General features: G+C 48.9%; 2 protein-coding genes across 2 annotated transcripts in view; both read right to left on the bottom strand.

Annotated features, from left to right (window-relative positions):
- Nucleotides 1-9,937, bottom strand: part of lgr4 (leucine-rich repeat containing G protein-coupled receptor 4) — a 51,844-nt gene extending 41,907 nt beyond the window's left edge. Inside the window, exon 1 of the mRNA XM_066700782.1 lies at nt 8,601-9,937. Within this exon, the coding sequence (XP_066556879.1) occupies nt 8,601-8,791 (191 nt within the window). The 5' untranslated portion in view covers nt 8,792-9,937. The remainder of the gene's footprint in view (nt 1-8,600) is intronic.
- Nucleotides 9,938-13,151: 3,214 nt separating this feature from the next.
- lin7c (lin-7 homolog C (C. elegans)) lies at nt 13,152-21,180 on the bottom strand. Its single transcript, XM_066700783.1, has 5 exons — nt 21,084-21,180; nt 19,397-19,515; nt 18,838-18,909; nt 17,666-17,875; nt 13,152-16,687 (listed from the first exon to the last, which is right to left on the bottom strand). Exons 1-5 carry the CDS (start codon nt 21,118-21,120, stop codon nt 16,520-16,522), a joined length of 606 nt encoding a protein of 201 aa, XP_066556880.1. The 5' UTR covers nt 21,121-21,180; the 3' UTR covers nt 13,152-16,519.
- Nucleotides 21,181-21,336: the final 156 nt, after the last annotated feature.

Raw genomic sequence — 21,336 nt, 5'->3', positions numbered from 1 at the left:
TACACTTGTGTCATTAGACAGCAGAGAAGATGGCACGTCACGACAACACACGTGCTTCTCCAACAGCTTGTCTCACATATCTGCAACCACAGAAGCTCGCTGTGTGTCTTTCTCTCTGAAGACAATGCCTGGCTCGGCACAGGAACAATGGCGATCCTGTCCTCACCTTCACTACCTCTACTTCAATATTTGCTCTGTGGATGTTCGCTCTTTTCAATCTTAAGGCCTACAGAAATCCTGTCAGATCCCCTAATTGCCTGTCAGCACTTGCGTTCTTTTGTCCCAGACAACAGTAACTGTATTTCCCTCGATTCGAACGGTGGAAACAGTCTGAAGAGAGGAGGACGGCGCCGGGGGCGCATGGCACCCTGGGAATTCACATTAACACGGGGACCTGAAATTCCATGATGTCAGTGTTGCGCACCTAACGAGGAGAAGGAAAAAAAAGCAGCTGGTGTTCAGAGCAAACAGAGCTGTGTACAATAAGCACAGTCAGTCACTGCCGTGTTAATATTTACCGAGCCTCGGCGGAGTCGGCCAGGGCCTGGTTGCCTGAAGTGCTACACACTTGATTCATAAACGATTGCCGCACTTAAATTAAACTGGTCTGGCTGGCGGGGTGAACACCGAGCCTGCCACTTTACTGCCTGCGCATTACTGAAACATTTACTCGGTGCGAAGGGGTTTGAATACGTCAGATCAACCCGGTGCATTGTGGGATTTAAAAATCAAACATATAATATGCAGCGCAAATATTGTGGCACTGGTGAAACTCCTTCTTCCTGGGTTCACATGCTCCTGAGGACAAATATTGTTTGTTAGATGTCAACAAGTGACATTTGTGCCGAGCTATCTTGATCTCGGGCATGGGGTCACGGCGCTGGCGTGTAACTCCAGCCAGCGCCGTGACCCCTAGTTACCTCTCAGTAGTATCCTCTCCGACAGGGCCGCGATTTCCGTGGCCGGGAGAGGGGTAATCAGAGAGAGGAAATCTCTCGGCACTTAGAGGAGCGCCGTTCGGCATGTGTGTGAATACATTAAAGGAAAACAGAAATTAAAACAACAAAACCCCCACATATCTCAGCACAAAGTTAATGGGGCGGAAACTGGGGAGGGAGGAGAATCCTTCAGGAAAGTCCTGGAAGAATCTCCACCATCACGCTATGTTTACCCGGCTGTGAAACGCAGACGGAGCGGTTTTCGGTGGAATTGACCAGGCGGTATTTTCGTGGGGTACGAACTTCATGGAGATTAAGAGACTCATGCTGTGGGCTGGAACCCGCGAACAATAAACTCTCAGGAGAGGACAGAAATGAGAAACCTTGACTGCGTCTCCCAGCGGTCAGACGGCATCCTCCCCCTGCTTGGCGCAGCTGCAGGTAAACCCATCGTTAATAATCACCCAGGAGCCTTGAATATAAAAACACGGAGCACCGAAACCAGGCCGGCGTACAGTTCAGTCCGTACCAATCAGCACAGCCTCTAACAGGCCTGGAAACGGGTGCGTTATCAGACTGCCAGCTTCACAAACAGCACAGTTTGCTCAAACGACATCTTATCAAGAGGCAGGTTTAAATTTAGCTTAACGTTCTTTAGAAAGTACTGCATCACAGGGCTGTCTAAGAAACGACCAGAGAGAACTAAAGTCCACCAGCTGAACTGGTAATCAGTTACCCAAGAGGCCTGTTCATATGGGCGGGGGTGCATCGGACCCAGTCGGGTTAATGGTTTACAGTCTGCAAAAAAACAGTGCAATGGCATCTTTTAAAATGCTGGATATATGTATTTTCTGGTGTGTGTAATATGAATAAATAAACGCAGTGATGTGATTTGACTGGGTGACCGTGTTCTCACCAGCACTGAGCCAAAGAAACAGACAAAAAAAGGGAAAAAGACGACAAACCATTTACATATAATAAAGAAAGCGGATCCCACCTCAGTGGAGGGAGAGAGCAATCCTTAAATTCCTGAATTCAAGTCAAGCGGGATCATGTATCGGTTCCCCCAGATTAGAAACCATCTCAAACAAGACGGCAACATAGGGGCCGAGGAAACAGTGCGGCGATCAGACACAGAGCGGGGGGGCAGACCAGCAGGATCAGTCCGCTTCAATGCAGTGTTAACAGCCATTAAAACAACCGGCTCAGAAAAGACACGGCCTGGCATTCCCCCCGGGAGTGAGACGCCACAGCGCAGGATCTGTGGGCACAGGGTTTATATCTACAGTGTTATTTTTTTTAGCTCCAAGTGACAGTAAATAGTTATAAAACAATTATACAGCGACCACAATTGATCAGCCCAACACCACCATAAGCAAGAAAGAACTTCAAGAAAGATATCGCTGCTCTAGAGGCAGTTCAGAGGAGAGCAACCAGACTTATTCCAGGTCTGAAGGGAAAGTCCTACTGAGAGACTGAGGAACTGAACCTTTTCACCCTGGAACAGAGGAGACTACGTGGGGACTTGATCCAAGTCTTCATAATCATGAAAGGCATCGACCACATCAAACCAGAGGAGCTTTTCCAGATCAGCAGGGACACACGCACCCGGGGACACAAATGGAAATTGGGCTTCAAGGCATTCAAGACAGAAAACAGGAGACACTTCTTCACACAGAGAGGCGTCACAATCTGAAAAAACTCCCCAGCGATGTGGCTGAAGAGACAATTTGGGAACATTCAAAAACAGACTGGATAGGATCCTTAGATCATTCAGTTATTAATGGACACCAAACGAGCACGATGGGGCGAATGGCCTCCTCTTGATTGGACACTTTCTTATGTTCTTATATTCTAATGTCATTCAGATTCCTCATTCTGAACTGCTATATTGCTGTGCCAAAATCGAGAGACTTGTCACTTTACACCAATTGCTTTACATCAGTAAATTACCCCCACACCGGGCCGGACAACACCAGACAACACCAACGTTTCAGTCTCGTCCCCTACAAACTTCCCACCCCACTGAGAGAACTCAAAACCCAATCCTAATCTTAACTGAACTCCAAGTTTACTGGACACTAACTCCAATTCTGTCCCGGACCAAAATGTAGACACAATTTCAGCACCAAACAAACTTTTACTGCCGAATTCAGCTGTATTACGTAAAGAAAGACTGTAAAAACAACCGGACGGTAACCATGAGACCATGAGATCACTAATTAATTAGTTGAATCTTCAGTCCATGCAGGGATGACAATTAATGAGCCTCACCCCCACATAACAAGAGCGTCTATTCTGAGCTGTGATTCTGCAGGGCAGAGAAAACGCTGATGCCAGACGCCCAGATCCCTCCTTGCAGACTTTAAGTCGCACTAAAGAACACATAAGGAAAAGCAAACTTGGAGCCAAGCTAAAATAGCTCTCAGATAAGCCCTGGAGTCAGAACACATTGCCCCGCTCTCGACAGCCTGGGCTTTATTCGACGGCGAGTAAACGATTGACAGGTCGAGACACTCTATGGCAACGGAGCGCCGGCAGTAAACAGAAATCCAACACGGGCGTGATGTTATGCCCTTGTCATTCCTCTCTTTTTCCTTGTTCTCTCTCCACGAACACTGCGCACTACACACAACCGGCTCTGTCAAATATGAACAAAGTCCACTCCCGAGCAAACGCGGGGGCGAGGGACTGGCACTGACCTGGCGACAGCTAGTCACCAGACGGCACGATCGCAGGGTTTGACTTAGTTAGTGTCAGCGCACATGCAGGCCTCAAAGCGGGACTCCAGTCCTTTGGATCCTCAGAGTCCGCTGATTTTGAACAACACGTGTGGACGCCTGAGCCACTCCATGACGAAGGATCACTTTGGACACGGGGGGGAAGTGTGATTTTCCAAACACTTACACTCAAATTACAATCATATTCCACACACAGGCGGCCCTAGTTCTGGAGACCGTGTCTGGTCTCTCACAGGCTCTGCTGCTGGCTTAGTGTTCCCTGGTACAAGTCAAACAACAGAAACATGCGTCAGGAGGCTGCACAGCTTTCTTTGCACGGCAGGTCTTTGCCAAGCGTGGGTAGGACACCACAGATAATGAAAACGCTTTGATTCATCAAGAAAAATGTAATAATTTAGCCAATAAATGTGTACAGTCAATAAAGTACGCCTAAAGGTTACAATGTGTCACTGGCAGAGAATTCAAAGATCGTTTATCGTTTCACAAACATAAACCACGTCGGCCAAATCCTGTACCAGATTTCAACCAGATATCTTTTATCTTTTTTAAGGGGGCAACAAAGCGGTCACTCGCAGCTGGCCCCTCGCTCGTGCACAACAGCTTTCGGGTCACGACAACGCGACACATCCAGTTCAAGCCCCTCGAAATCGCTCCAGCGCGATCTGCCTACAGCTGGCATGCCGCCGCCGGGGCAGCGAGAGGCCAGGCGGCTCACAGCAACACCAGGCCCCCTCCTCCGCAGTCACATGACATTCCAGGAGTGCCGAGGGGCTGACGGGGGGACGGTCGCCGCGAAGGATCCCATATGGCCTCTTTGTTGGCGACACGGACGTTGAAAGCAGGGCTGCAGCCGTCTCCCCACGCCGGGGGCAGAGGGGTCGAGGTTGGGGATTTGAATGGAGACTCACGGGGCTCGGGGACTGCCTGCGGCGGCCAATAGGAGCTCATACCCAAAGCCAGCTGATGGGATCCAGAGAGGGACAATCTCGCTTGGAATTTCCAAATTTCCGACCGAAATAAACAGGAGTCTAATATGACTTCTGCCCGAGGGTGTGGGGGGTGGAGGGGCAGGGGAGGAAAATATTATCTTGCGCTGAAGCAACAGAAAATGCAAACGGTAACATTGGGATGTAATGAGAATGTAAAGTGAATTTGTGAGTGAAGAAACCAAAAAGATATAAATTAAAATGTGTGTGCTGAGCTAAAACAATACATGCTCGTTTGCTTGTTTGTTTTTTGACTCTAATCCCCCTCATTGGTCAAATATTATTCCTGGTATTTCAAATACAGCAGAATACAAGGAAAAAGGAGTTCAAAAGCTCGGAAAAAGCAAGAGAACTTTGCTTCCATCTACACTACACAATCCTGGTTAATTGATATGAGGTGGATCTTCAAACTATGAAGATTTAACACTTTCAAAAACGTCAGGGAAGCATCATCCCTTAAATAGGGTACACAATGTTTCTGCATCTTAAAAACCAGCAGTAGGAGGTATTTTCTTTCAAAGGTGCCTTTCTAGTTAAGCGGGGGTCCCTGCAGTGTGTTTTCAGGGCCAAGCACAAAGCAAACTACACACACACACACACGCCAGGATACCATTAATAAAAATTAAAAACAAAACAGCAAATATATCACTTGGGGGCTTTACCTGATTTGCAAAACTCTTGCCAGGGCTCTGCGATTGCATGCAGACAATCAAAACAGGCTTGTGTGCCGGAAAATGATGCAAAGCGACAGCGATATGAAATAGTAATTACGCGGAGTGACAAGTGTGTGAAGCAGCCGCGATATGATTGCTACCTGAGGGACTCCCTGCCTCTCTCTCCAGCCCCGCTAATGAGCAGAAGAGCTGGCGTGGCGGCGCTCAGGCATCGAGCTTCAAAGCAGGCGCGTCGGCTCCCTGCGTCTCCTGACTTCCAACGTCGTTTTTTTAATATTGACTTGATCCAGGGAATGTCATGTACAATACGGCACCAGTCACAACACAAACCCGGGCGCCTGTCACACCGAGTTTAGGCCACCGCAAATCACTGCAGGATCCCAGCGTCTGCAGGACCCAGGAGGGCATTTTTAGAACAAAGACAAGAACAAAACACAACTAACAAACAAACAAACACAAAGTTATTCACTTATGGGGGAGGTGGGCGGGTGGAAGCACATCATTCAAAATGCGTAGATCAGATCCGGACTTATTCCCTGTGCGCTCTGAGACGCCACATGTTTGCTCTCAGGCGCCCATTATCGTGGGGAGTTGTAAGGAACGCACATTTCATCGTTCAGCGGAACTGTAGCTGAAGTCCAACACCATTGACATGCAGTGCGCCCGTCTGGGACTCGGTGCAGTATTTAAAGAAGAAAAGAAAAGCAAAATTACAGTCGTATTTCATCATTCCCTCACACTGTTGCCATCCCTCTCGTTGGATTATCACTCTCACACTTATTTTCCCTGCCAGACGCCTGACTAAACACCCCGGTTGCATTCCTAAACCCTCGAGACATTTTGTTATTGTTTTCTTGCCACCCACCACTCTGAGATAACTGTGCGATTGAGGCACCGTGTGGGCCTGTTGGTAATAAAGCAGCCGTGAAAAGAAATGGAAATCAAGGGGAGGAACGTGCTTTTCGCCAGAAGACCAGACTTTCTACGCGCTCCGCCATTACCCCTGCCAGTTTATCAGGGCCTTCTGACAGGGAAAAAAAGCAGCAGTGAACTTAGCTAGTTAAACACTGTTTATCTATCTCACTAAACAAACACAAAGCAAACCACAGACTGCACACTACCAGGTACACGTCTGTAGCTGTGTGTTCAATTCTCCTGTTCAGTGTTCAGGAGACGTGTTCATTGCAACACTCCGTCAGTAGCAGTGACGTTGCTCACCTTAACACACACACACACTTTGCACAGAGCACTAGCCCATTACTCCAGTTGTAGCCCCTGCACATGTCAGATTGTGTCCTACACCTAGGACAAAAAAACACACAAACAAAACTTAACAGCTAAAATACTGTCCATACCCACACACTCACACAGACTGGGCCGCCTGGCTGGCCTGAGTTGGGTGCTAATAAAACAGGGCTTTGTGTGCCGTCCAAACCGAGGTGACCATTTCCTTTCCATTGATTCTCTTCTGAAGCAGATCCACCTCGATTCAGTCGAGTATAATCCACTTCCCAAACCGCCATATTATTCTACTGCAGTTCCGGGTCCAGGAGGCAAGTGGAATTGAATTGGGAGGATCTGATCAACTCAGCCTGGGCTGGTGTTTTATTAGGGACACAATCAGACTCATCAATGAAGTCCTGGTGTGACTTCTGCATTACAGGTGTAATGAAACCCCGCTTGCACAACCAGCCTGACTGACCGATATAAAGCCCAGGCGTGTGCTTCTGCAGCAGCCTAAGGGTTTGAACATCTTACACCCAGATACTGTAGGATCTCTTTCTAATAACTGCAGCTTCATGTTGAGGACAGATCCACTCAAGAGGAAGTGTAATATTTGGCAAAAGACTGAACAGGGAAGCGACCACGTTAGTATTTTGTTTAGCATTGTTTATACTGTGAGAAGTGCAGTTAGGAGCTCAGCCAGCAGTGACCTGGGGGTCTCTGTCCCACCTCCACGCTTGGGCACCCATTGCGTGAGCGGGTCATTTGTGTTCAAATCGACAGCCTGTTGATCATGCGCAGACCTGTATCTCCTGCTTAAACTGATCACGCACGGAAATGCGCTGTGTAATTAATGCGCACAATTGCGCAATCTGGGCCTCTTTGTGCGGAAGAGCAAAGCGCATTCAAGGGAAACGGCACAGATCCGCGCCTCGGGTCTCTGACTAGAGGAGGGCAAATAACTCCATGGACAAGAGTCCTGTAGGGGCATCACAGGGCAAACCAGTGAACCCACACTACTTCAGAACAAAACCAGCAGAGTTCCTGATCTGTGCACTGTGCACAACGAGCACAGCAGCAGGTTCAATGCAATGACTTCTGCATGCGAGGTCGTTTTCACCATTTGTCACACAGAAAGAGCCCTTTTGCAAGCCATAATAGTGGACCTCGTATCTCCCTTTACCTGGGATTGTGTCCCTGCTATTCCCGATGGGTCACTGAACAATAGGGGTTATCAATGTCATCAAGCCCCCCCACCCTGCCACACACACACACACACACACACACACACACACACACACTCAAAACGTTGCGCTTAAAAACCTAAAGATATCCACACACCCCCTGCACAGGGTTAGTGCGGTGGTTATATAAGCAGTAAGCAAACTTCACAGCTGTAATTTAGTAACACGATCCCCTGCACGGTTACACAATTTGCCAACCGCACTGAACGTCCTTCACAATCAGTCTCCAAACTGAGGCCGTACCCACAAATTAAAACTAAAAACAAAAACTAGAAAAGTCTCTGTGAATCCAGACCCGACAACATGAGACACACACAGCTGCCTTTCTTATCTTAATATGACGTCCACTTTCAGGGAAACATTAATAATAATAATAATAATAATAATAATAATAATAATAATAATAATAATAATAATTTGGGGTTGCATTGATAAATATTTATAAATAACTGATTGTATTATTAATTTTATTAATAAGCGAATAATAAATATCCCTAATTGCCCATTAGCGAGCAAACATCCACTAGGAGAAGCCAGATGGAGGTTCAATAACCAAACTTTCTCAGCACTACTAACAAGTGAAAGCTCCTCTAGATTGTTTTTTTTCACCAGTTTTCACCATTATTATCACCATCATCAGCAGTGCTTTACCAGTGCAACCTCAGCCACTGTTAGACAACCTCCAGCAAAACCAAAACACGTTTACACCCCCCTCTCCCAGAAATGGATGTATGTATTAAACAAACAATAAAAAGACGGGAAACATTAAAAGCATTCTTGCCCCCCCACTTACAGATAGTAGGTGAAGGCGCTCAGTCCGCCCGGGACTCTGGTCAGCCCTTTCCCGGAGCAATCCGCTCCCCCGTCCCCGTCGCAGCGGCACGCAGCCGGGCAGGGAGCCGGGGAGGACTCGCCCTGTCCGGACTCGACCCCCCAGACCAGCAGGCACCCCCAGCACAGCATCCGCGCCAGCAGCCAGCCCATCCTCAGCGCGTCTGCGGCACAATCTCCCCCCACACACCGGCGCACACACACACCGGCGCACACACACACACACACACACACACACACAGGTACACACACACACACACCGGCACACACACAGGTACACACACACACACACACCGGCACACACACACACACACACACACACACACACACACACAGGTACACACACAGGTACACACACACACACACACACACACACACACACACCGGCACACAGCGGGCGACCGCCGTCTCTCTGTTCGGACTTTCTTGAATATGCAACTGCGATGCTGGGCTCCTGCTGCTGCGGGTCTCAGCGCATCTGCACCAGCGACGAATGCATCGGTTGTTGTTGTTTTTAATTATAATGATCACTTATTATAATGTTCCGTGAAAACGACAGACAATACAGATCAGTCTCCGGATTCCCATTTCCACCGTCGCGGCGCATAATCCAAGTTGCGTGCGTCTTTGGAGACTTCGGCTGCCGTTCAAAACTAATAATGCTCTTAAAATGCCCAATGGGCTGCAGAAACATCGGCTGCGTTTCGTGCCACCCTGGGGTCAGCTGGTGCTCTAGTGCCCAGCCAGCCGCGGGGTAAACACCGACACCTCCTGCTTTTTACGCTTCTTGAGTCCCATTAAACCCGGAGACGCAGACCCACAATTATCCGTGCGTTTCCCTTGGACGAGATTCTGAATGTGAAACAAAATCAGCGCAGATGAAACATGCATATAAAAAAGAAAGTATGTATCCTTTTCCCCTGCGCTTGGATTGCTGGAAATATCACAGCCAGCTTTCAGCCATTCCTCACGTTTCTCCTCCTTGCGCTCACCACCAGCATTGTACAGTCTCTCTCTCTCTCTCTCTCTCTCTCTCTCTCTCTCTCTCTCCCTGAGGGAAAGCAAGCCGCACAACGTCCTGGATATGTAAATGAAGCGCTGACGTGCCGCCTGGCGGGACTGTGGGATGATGATTAATGACGGTGAGGAGGACAAGCCCGCTGTGCAGAAATGAGGAAGCCGTCATCGGGGGCTCTGGACACGTCCTGCCCGGAGAGGGAGGGACCTGCCGGCGGTTTGGGCAGCAGCAGCACAGAGACCTCCTTCACATGTTCCCACCGACCTGTAGGTTAGAGTCTGGAGTCGAAGTGGTTAAGGTGATGGTGGCCGTGTCTTAACTACGTGCTGCTCTCAGGCTCTTATTAACCATTTATTGTGCGCATTTCTGCGGGAAAATAGCCACGCACTGCGTACCTTCCGTGCTCAGCAGGACCCGAAACAACTGCGAAAGTTGCCTGTGCAGCACTGCTTCTGCAGAAGCGACTTTCACAGACTCGTACAGATCAGCCCCAGCTTGGTCCCAAGTAGAAGTCCTGTATCAAACGTGCATTGGTCGCACGAAATGAACAACACAAGAACAAAATACACAAAATAACGAGACAATCTGGATATTTCTTAATATTATCCCCATGCTTATCATTACTAGTATTGAGCTCATGGGGAACCTGCATTGCAGACTCATGCACGATGCACATTGAGAGCAGTAAGACATGCAATAACAGGTAGCACATGTACATGCTAATTATATTTGCATAACTAGTTCTAAACACCTCGGGGTGACAAGGTGCTCAGAAATAGCGCCCTGGGTTTTACCCGACCTCCCGGCGCAGGGTGGCGAAGCAGTCTGATTAATTAAACCACTTATTCATTAATCATCATAGGATTTCGTTACCCACTGCAATTATTTTAATGAATACGTATTGACATTAAGCGTCTGCAACTATGAATGTTGTTTTAAAGGAACATGCATCCTACTGATTAGTAATATACCTTATTCACAATTGTGTTAAAATCTATAATTAAAATGTAAAATTTGTCTAGGAACATATAATTTGTGAACATGAGATTAAAAAAATCATAACATCAATGTTGTAACATATTATTATTGTAACGATCGGCGGTTCAAAAGCAGCACATTGTCACTTACAGTTTAATTACAGATGACCCTATTTAGCATGGTCCGATAATAATAATTAATAATCTGACCCGAGTAGAAACCCGTATTCCGGCATCTACAGAACTGGTAACAACTGACAAATATCGTTTAGCCTTTCGTGTGCAATTGGGAAATAATGTTTCAGCTTTAATGCAAAATCAGTTTAAACTGTGCACATCTGTCAGCCATTTCTGGGCTCCTTTAACACTACAGTGTTTGGTGAGATGTGCATTTCGTTTTTCACGAAGCTTGTGTGAAAGGCCGTGTATTTGGAGAGATTCTCAGCAAACGGAAGACCTGCCTGGTTTGGCTGTCAACTGTATGTGTGAAATACAGACTTCTGTTGGACTGCGTTCAGACAATGACTTGCCCAGATATTGCTGGTGAAGTGGGCATCACAAGTCAGATGTATCGTATCTGGCAATACACCTGCAAGATTGTCACTGTGTGTCAAATTCATTTACAGATTTGAAATCAGTCACTGATGAGTGCAGATTAACAGTCCCAGCAAATATGCCTGGGAGCAGAAGCGTGGAGGGCAGCGGAGTCAACACCTTCAGCATCTTCTGCGCACACAAACCAGATGTTTCCAGCGACGCTTATATCTGAAACAGTATTTAAAAAATGAAAAAGAAAGCAAACTGAATACTTGATTTTCAGGTATTTTGTTGTTTGTTTATTTTTGGCAACACGGAATAAGACCTGGAGCAAAGCGATGCTTAGCGCTGGTGTTGACGGAGTCGCAGCCCATAAATCACGGTGATCCTCGGCTTCAAAGGGCCCAGCGGCAGGTGAGTGACGCAATAAAGGATGTGCACTCACTGAAGATCTGTGAAAGGCTTCTAAAGAAGGAAGAAAGAAGAAAGAAGAAAGTTTCGTGTCTGTGAATTGAAGTTGGGCGCTGCTGAATGGAGCCGCTCTCACAGCCGACACAGCGATATTTCCATCGCAAGACCTTAAACAGTGTCCAGCAGGTGCTCAAGATTTGTCTTGTGATGTCCGGTACAGAAACAAGGTCTGGACAGTTAAAAGGCAAAAGTCCCGTCTTCAGACGTCTGTGAGGGCGGCTATGGGATTTTTTTTAAAGTGTTCCACTGTAAAATGGGAAAGTGGCGCCGCTTAGTGGTGAATTGGAGAACTCGTTACTTTCCTGGCCCCGTATTTTGTTTAACGTTACGAGAGAACTGGAAGTCGTGGGGCTCTGTATTCATGTTTACACCAAAGCAAAGTGTCAGAAATTACTTTGTGCGCCATATGGACTCATGATCTCCTTGGTTGATTCCCTCTTTACAGTTTGTGCTCAATCAGTTTGACCTGTAAAGATGGATTCCCCTCTCAGAGGTCAGCTCTGACAGTCCTGCCAAGGCACCCATAATCAATGGAGATATTTAATTGAGCTGAGGTTTTGAGCCCCAACTGATGTTCCACCTGTGCAACTAGACTTCCTGTCAGGTATATCCACATTGTCGACAGCAGTTGTGTAGCCCGTGTCACTGGCATTTCTATCCATTTCATTCTTGTTTTATTTGTATTGTAGGTGTCATTATGGAGACATTTCTAAAATCTCAATCCTGAACTTCAAACATGTAGCTCTGGCCAACCAACACCCGCCTCAGACTTCAACTCCAGCCACCATCCTTCAGTCTTATGCTCCGGAAGAAAGGACAGGATGAACACAATCCCACTGGGTTCATGTATCGATCAAGTCCCCACAGCTGCGTATCTTGTCACAAACTGTGCCTCAGTAAGAAGCCCAATTCTCCATCTTTACGACATCCTATAAGAGAACATACATAATGGGCCCACGTCCTAGAGTCCAGTGGTTTAACTTCCAGCCCGTGAATTTCGATGCTCATTCTGCGTCACACAGTGAAGTTTGGTCCTGTGCTCTGCTCCTGTCCCCAAAACCTCAATCATATGGGCATGATCACAAAACCTCCAGGGGAAGGCAAATACAGGACATTTCCGCAGTGATGAAAATAGTCAAATGTATTACCGCCACAAACGAGTTTGTCAATTGAAAATGCCAGCGATCGTTTTAAACCAAGCCCGTTAGCTCCACCTGGTGTCAAACTCAAACATTCCAGCTTAAAATGCAGAGATTCATCTCTTCATTGGGTTCCAGGGAAGGAAAAATCAACGACCCTCTCCCTGCCTCCCCCGTGTACCTGAACACCGGCGTCTCCACAGGCGGGACGCAGTCCTCCTCCTGTCCTCACAGCACTGATAGGAGGGAGACGCGCCTGGAGATCTCACCGTTACCGGAGGAGTAGAAGGGGCTCGGGGGGAGACACGCACACGCACACGCAATAGACAGAGAACTTGTAAGCTCTAAAGGAAGGAACACAAAACACGACATGTGTTGGGATAATTTATTTTGTGTAGTTCATTCAAATAAACACTATTTTGATTCTCTATTTTTTTCCCTCTTTACACCCACAGCTATGTTATACAAAAACGACAAACAAAAAGAACAAACGGAAGGAAAAACAAAACAATCACACGATGTCCTTAAATAACACAGAATCTAAACTAACAGTTTATTAAACGTTAAGAGTTTGGTCTCGTTACTCGAAAGAAGCACAATGCCGTCAAAAAGAGTACAAATCATGTGAAAATCATCTATGAAACCATTTATCAAAAAACAGAGAATATCAAAAGTGTGACGTTGTGCTACAAAAATATTGTGCCACGGACCCCCGGACCTGAGGGGAGCCCACAGGGGATTAGAGAACCGCCGCCCCACTTTTCGGACATGATGTTACACAGCCGTGACTCCGACGCCCCAGACCTCAGTGTGTTCCCGTCGGCGCCCTGGGCCCGGTCCCGCTGCCGGGGTGTAGCGTGTTTACTGCGGGTGTGTTGGGGGGCTCTAGTGTTGTAAACTCAGTCGGACCGGCACTGTGCAGTGATGGCAGCTTCAGCGTGTTGCTCCCCGATTCGACTGCAGGAAGTGCGAGTTGAGTGGGACTGAGCGTGCACAAGTACGGCCTGAAAGACCCTGAATTGAATCCTTAATTGAACCTTCAATTTTATTAAATTTCCTAAATCGGAGCCTTTTAAATGATTTTAAACAGTAGGGAGTTTAAGTTAAGTATATAAAGAACCAACTCTTTTTCCACAATATAAAAAGTCAAAAAGTCAAATCTAATCTAAGCAGCTGGAACAAGAACCAGCAGGGTAGGGGCTCCTCCAGGACTCGAGTTTGGGAACCCCTGGTTTAGGGCAGACTGGGGCAAAAGCAATCCGTCTCTCCAATGCCATTTCACTTGCTTTCCCACTTGCAGATGAAAAAAATAATAAATCAACGTCTGCCCCATTGCAGGGCCTTCAGAACTGCTCCAAGAGCACGGTCAGCAGCAAACCACCGTCGCGAGAGGAGCACCACAGCTGCTCGGCTGTAAAGTCTGTAACTCAAACGTCCTAGCAATTAAGAGACCAACTGACCCAGATCTGAGGACTGCCGTTCTCCACGGGACAAACGAAGCCAGCAAACGGATCCGAGTCCGGGTGCAGACGGGCTCTCGGGAGACGCACACTGCGGACGCGGACGCAGGATTTTCAGAAGATGTCCGGTATAAATGTATATAAAAAGGTACATCCGTCCAGAGTGACGCAACACAAACTGCTATTTGAGCTTTCCTAGCGAACAAAAACCCAAATACACTGGGAGCGAAGCCCCGAGGGCGTGAACGCAAATGGCTGTTTCCCAAGTAAATTATTCAGAACAAGTGCTGCAATTCTGCAAGTTAAACCACTGCGTTAGTGCCGAGGAGAAGCCCAGCGAAGACCAGAACCGTTCCCTAAAGAGACGGCGGTTGGCGTTGGTGTCGAGACGCTTCTCCAGGTAGATAAGGTTTCAGTTCTCGATGCCAGCGTTCCCCTCAAATCGAGATGTTCACACAAAGCACAAATTAAGTGCCACTAAGTCACCCTGTTCGTTTCAGAACTTTAAAACCCGATCCACCCACCGGAGACTGGTCAGACCTGGCTCGAGCTGGATCCTAGCAACCTGGATTCGTCAAACCGTCCATCTCTGAGCTGCACAACAATTCAGAGTTAAAGCCGGGCGCGAGCTCAGACAGCGCTCCGATAGAGACGCGGTGCTTTGCAACGGCTCCGTTAAATCGCTGGCTTTTTACCACTGAAGTCAACAGCTTTCTACACCAGGGGTTTTCAAACCGGTCCTAGAGTACCCCCTGCCCTGCTGGTTTTTGTTCCAACCTACATCTTAATTACTTAATTGAATGGTATATTGTTTTGTTAGGTCAATTAAGGATTCAATTAAACAATTAAGGCCTAGTTTGAAACAAAAATCAGCAGGGCAGGGGGTACTCCAGGACCGGCTTGAAAACCACTGTTCTACGCCAATCTGCTCAACAAAGACAGCCCCCGAGCATCTCTCAGCGCTTCACCATTTGTACCCTGTCACTGAGTGGCAGATCAAGGTACACAATTAAAAGAAGTTAAAAATCACAGTAGGATTGAACAGACCACGCCCCAAAGAGCTACAGGGACGAAAGCCAAGGGCAGAGGAATGGCGTGAGATGCAAAGCGTATCCAGGAGGGTAACCCTGCTCAGGCTGTCACAGAGAAGTGAGCGCCAACCGATCGATTAGAGAACAAAAAAAAAAAAAAATCTCAAATTAAAAGTCAGATTCGCGAGAAGTTTCTGCGATTCCTTCCCAGTGAAGGATGTGCATTTGTGATGCAATTTACACCCATTTTTTCGGATCAGAGTTCACGTACAGATTTCAGTTTTGTTTTCACACAACCGGCTGTTGGAGCAGACGGACGTCCGCGAGAAGAAGCCTTGTGGCGTTCGCTCTACCAACACGCCTCTTTCAGTGCATCGTAAATCGCACATAAACAGCCCGCTGAGCAGACAGGACAGGACAGGTACAGTGAAGTATAAACAGTGCACGTGTGTGTCTTCAGAAGAGATTAAATAATCAAAGGAAGGCTGACTGCGCACCAGAAAGCCCACGGCTAAAAACATCGACAGGAAATTCATTTAAAAATGCGATTAACATTCACTGTGATCCCGGTTACTCACCGCCTCGACCCCGAAACTATTTACAAGTGTTTGCGTTTCATTTTACAATCTTAAAGGTCAGAGACCCTCTGGGATCAGCTCAACCTTTAACCACTCTACGGCCATCTGTCCTCCCCTCCTGCCCTGAACATGCGGGCGTATCCGGCAGAAACGGACATCCCCCATCAGAGTCCCCGGGAGCACAGAGAGCCGAGGACAGACAGTCCCGTTATACATCCGTAATGCTTCACATACATCGTTACTGAGGACTATTTTACAAAGGGCTGTTTCGTTTAGTTTCTGTTGGAGAAACAGAGAAGTTTGCACAATTTCACCAAGAGATTATACAAGTGAGAGGAGATGGGAAGGAAGAGAGAGAGACACAGAGAGAGCGTTTTGCACAGAAAGTTTGGCATGGTGCTAATGATGAACTTTTTTTTTGTTTATAGTTTGTAAGGTTTCATCATCACTTCCCTGGATGGAGAGACCCACCAGCTCACTCCCTCAACCTCTCCAATCTGAAGAGGAAGAATGAGCTTCTTGGATTACTCCCCACCCGGCCCACTCACACAAGCACCACTAGCGCTGTGCCAAAGCGTTAGATCAGCCAGGTCCACAGAAAGAGAAAAGGAGAGGAAGAGGATGAAGAGAAATAAGACGGACAGAAAACCTCCCCCCCCGCCCCGCTGCGCTACTGCGGGAAGCTGTTCTGCTGCCGGCGTTTGGCGGATCTCATCTTCTCGAAGCGGGACTCCATCTCCTCCAGGACCTTGGGCGTGTAGCGCACCACCAGCTTCACCGTGCCCTGCGCCGCCTTCAGCAGCTCCACCGCCTTCTCGTGGTGCTCGCCCTCCACGCTCTGCAAGGACACACAGCGTCACGGCACAGACACACGGACAACCGACCCGCCACCTGCTCCACATGTGGTTAAAAACTGAAATGAAAAGGCCGGTGTCGCTCGCCAGAGGAACCCCGTGGACATTGTTTTTGTGAATTATTAATACACTGAAAAAACAAACTCACACGGACGCTAAAGGCCGCAGTACACGATGAAACTTCCATTTCGTGCAATCGCCCGATTCATCCGGTGAAATAGTCCGATGCAATCCCACGGCTTTTTAAAGGGTGTTTGGAATGTCAGGTAATTCTAAACATTCTTAAAATGTGTTCAATTGTTTATTGCAATACAACATGGTGAGCTCGTTTGAGTGAAATGTAAATACGATCAGTCAGCTACCACCATGTAACTGCGCCAGAAAGAACGGAGGGAACACTGCATGAATAGCTGGGCAATTATTTAAAATACAGTAGCATCAAAACACTGAAAGATCTGTGAAAAAGAGCAATAATGTATACAAGAGACTGATTTAAGTAAAACAGAATTGGAGGCAAGAAATACCAGACTGAAAGGGATATATGTATTTGTATTTATGCATTTATATGCATTTAATATTTAATGAATGGCTTTTGCCAGTTTAGCACAGATGTGCATGGGATAGTAGCCGTAAGTAGCTGGAAACCGTGCGCTTCTCCGGCTCTCGTCTCCTGTCCAACTTCCCGTCTGCTGTTCAAGGTTCCCAGTGACGTCATAAATGCCGTCATGTGACTCCTTCTCGCTCTCCGATTGGATACTTGTCCAGGGCGATTTCATGAAAATGGGTCTTGGCTCGATCACTTGAAATCACACGAAATTGCATTTTGTGCGATTTCACTGACATTTCGATTACATCTTTCCGCAATCGTGGTTGTGTTCGGATCACATGCAGTCGGATTTCATGGAAATGGTGCGTCGCGGCCCTCGGGCCCGTGCCAGCCGACCCCCGCACCCCTCACTCACCACCCCGTTGACGGACAGCAGCTGGTCGCCCCTCTTCAGCCCGCCGTGCCGGTCCGCGATGCCCGCCGGGATGATGCGCGAGATGTAGATGGGCGAGTTCTGCTCCTTGCCGCCCATGATGTTGAAGCCCAGGCCCTCCTCCGTCTTGGGCAGCTCCACCACGCGGGGGTGCGAGTGACCCTCGCTGGCCGCGAAGGCCGCCACTGTGGCCTGGGGAGGGGCAGGAGAGCGATGAAGCACAGACACGACAACACCGGAGCGTTAAAGCCTACAAAGACTCCTCCCACACCTCGATTTATACAAGCTCTCTCAATGCTGGGGATGGTCAGCACAGGTGGACAATTAGGGCTCTCTCGTCCCAAGACACGAGATTCCAGCCCCCCGCTAGAGAGGCTGTGGGGGCGACTGTGCTTTCATCCGGAGGAGCCGATAGTCACAGTTGACCGCAGCCCCCTCACAAAACCAGCGTCTGTCAGTCAGGTCAGTGGCCACATGGAGGAACTTTGTTTATCTGTCCGTCTATTCATCTATATACCCATTTATTTTGCCATCTCTCTCTCTATGGGGATCATCAGCATGTGAACGCCAGCCTTGATGCCTCTGCGATGAGCGGAGGGGCCAGACACAAGGAGACGCACGCAGGGCTGAGCGGAGGAGAGCGGTACAAACAGCTCGTTAAAGAGCCCCCCCCGCCGACCTGGCCATGTGCAGCAAACAGCGGGGGCGAGAGAGAGAGAGAGAGAGAGAGACTGCGCTGTGACGGGAACTCAGCCAGGCCTTACATTCGCCTCTAAAAACACAACAGACACAGAGACACAGAGTCTTATTAAACTCGTGTCTTTCAGAGAGCAGCGAATGGTCGGTTTGTTTTGATGGCGCTGAAACACACAAGGATCAGAGCTTTATGAAAATTGGGAGAGAAAAAAACCCTAATCCACAAATAAACCGCCAACGACTCAACTCAGTGGATCTGCGGGCGAGGCGCAGCTTCGCAGGACGGCACAGATGGCGGACAGGAGATAAAGGAACGAATAGATACACAAAAACAAACAATCTGGATCTTTGTAATCATTAAATGCGAGACTCGGGGGAGGTAAATATGAAATGCATGACTGCATCGCCTGTGCAGTCTGTGCGTTTGTGTAAAGATGTGCGTTTGCGAGTCCTCTCACCTTGGCTGTGGCATTGGCTCGGACCTCAGGGCTGCTGTTGATGTCGACCGTCTCGTACACGTGCTCGTACACCTGCAGCACAAACAGTGTCATTGTCGACAGTAACACACTCACAACGCAGTCATCTCTATTATATACCTCTCTTTTAATGTCACTTTGGTTTAAACTCACATTTCTCTATTGCTCGAATAATTGCTGGTACTGGTACCCAAGGGCTTATAAAACCTGCAGCATAAAAACCCAAAGCAACACAGCAATAGCCCGTCAGCCCAGCCCGGCAGACAAAACCCCCTCCAACCCGATTCTGCCAGCACTGCAGATTCCCACCAGGACAGCCCACCCGTTCTGGTGGTGATGCACACACAAGAGCTGCCTCATCCTGCCTTCCACCCAGCTCCCTCAGCAGACTGCCCGGCCGCAGGAGACACGACACAGGACAGGGCTGGACCCGAGTCAACTAGGACCAGTGACCCTCACGGTGCCAGCATCGTATAGGAGCGTAGCGTGTGTGGTCAGACCCCACTGGATATGGGTCAGTGCCAGGTGCAGGATTGCTCACCTCTCTCACCGCGTTGCAGAACTCGCTCTGGAGCACGCGTTGCAGCGCCTGCAGCTTCTGCGCCGGGACCTCCCCCGTCCTCTGCAGCTTGTCCAGGAGCTCGACGGCCCGGGAGACGTCTGGGGACACACACACACACAAGAGATGCGAGAGGCCCGTCAGTCGTCCGTTTAATGCAACTCGGCGTGTGCATTTGGTGCGCGTCACACCACACAACAACACAAGAGCGATTTCTCCAAGGACTCGCACAGACGACTCCTCGGGGAGAGGATGTTTACCGAAAGCACTGGTGACAACAGAGGTGTGTGGTTTCTGTTTTTTCACAGCTAAGGAGTCTTCAGCTCCCCAGGATGTCTCTCATAGTCCACGTCCGTCTACGGAGGACTTTTCTGGCAAGTTTAAGACTCGCAGCTTGAACTGGAGGGGGAGATCGTGGCAGGAGGTGACATGAGAAGATCAGACACGTCCCTAAGCCTAGATTACAATACAGTCTCCCCCACCACCCAACATCCTGCAGACACACACTGGGGGTTCGGGAAACAGCGACAACCAGGGGAACAGACACAGGGAGGCTCAGCTGGGCCCGGCGGACAGACTCTACCCACAGAGCAGCAGCGGGGTATTCCTGACAAGACATAATGGGTCGTTTTTAATATTAATCGTAATGATATTGCTTGAAGATTATCATTCACTTGCTCAGAGAGATGCAAGAGCAAAACCACCATGTAACTGAACCAGTGAAGCTTGTGAAACATGGACAGTCGCACCACTGCTTGTCCTCGTCCGGTTGTGCTTGTAGGGTCACCTCTCCATACCAGGACAGCGGGGTCTCTCCCGTTTATTACACATCTTAAAAATGCACGTCTTCATCCACACAGCCAGCTGTCAAACAGACGGACTACTGCGAGGAGTCTCCAGGGCCATTGCTGGGCTGCGGGACAGATGTCGTCCGCCTTGGTTCACAGGTCGCCACTGGTCTCATCAGCAGCAGTTTAACGGCAGGATAAAAAGCACAAAGCATTAATGCCACAAGTTCATCCCTCCCGGCAGACACGGCAGGACGAGGCGGAAAATGGGTGACAGTCTCGGAGATTAAGGACGGCACGCCAGTTTAACCCTCACACTGCCAAACATGAACGAGACCAAATTATAATAAGATGCGTCCAGTGTCAATCTGTAGCAATGAATACCTCTTAATCAATTAATCAATCACCTGTAAACACACACACATGCGCACACAGAGTCAATGCTCAGCAAGTTGGACAGAAATAAAGGCTCTAATCCTCCGGAAAAGCAAACCATAAAGCGCCTTATTATGATTATACAACCCCAGGCCGGTGCTCTCCATTGCCGCCGAGACGGACGCGCCGAGGTTTCGCAGCCCGTGTAAATCCCACGCCGCTGACCTGAAGCGTAAACAGCCCGACGAACAGCCTGCGCAGCTGTCTGCAGGTCTGCGCGGCTCCGCCAATGGGAGCGCCCGGATTGGGCATATCTGCGCAGACCCGCGGGCGTCTGCGCTGCAGCACGAACAGCAGGGCTCCCGTACTGCGTGCGCAACTACTCGCAGCTGTCCCCCCGCCAGCGCGACGAGAGCCGCTCTGAGCCGCACAAACCCCCCCCAGAGCCCCCACAGCGCCGCCGCGGCCGCCCCGCGGTTGTTGACAGTGCCCGGTCCCTTTCTTACCTCTCTCCAGCCTGACAGGTTCTCCGATCGCAGCCATTTTGTGCCGAGCCTGTGTACAGTGTGTGACCCGAGCCCAGCTTTAATACCCACAGCCACGCCCACCCAGCCGCCCTGCGCGATGACGTCACCCCGCACTCCCCGACCCCCCCCTGGCGGCCGCAGTCTGCACTGCACTCCGACAATCATTCACAAAAATGATGGCCCTCTACTACACTGGTGGGTCTGTGCCTCGGGTGTTTGTGTGAACTCTGTG

The sequence above is a fragment of the Amia ocellicauda genome, chromosome 4, assembly GCF_036373705.1.
Source record: "Amia ocellicauda isolate fAmiCal2 chromosome 4, fAmiCal2.hap1, whole genome shotgun sequence".
Lineage (NCBI taxonomy): Eukaryota > Metazoa > Chordata > Actinopteri > Amiiformes > Amiidae > Amia > Amia ocellicauda.
This window is presented reverse-complemented; position numbering and strand designations above follow the sequence as displayed.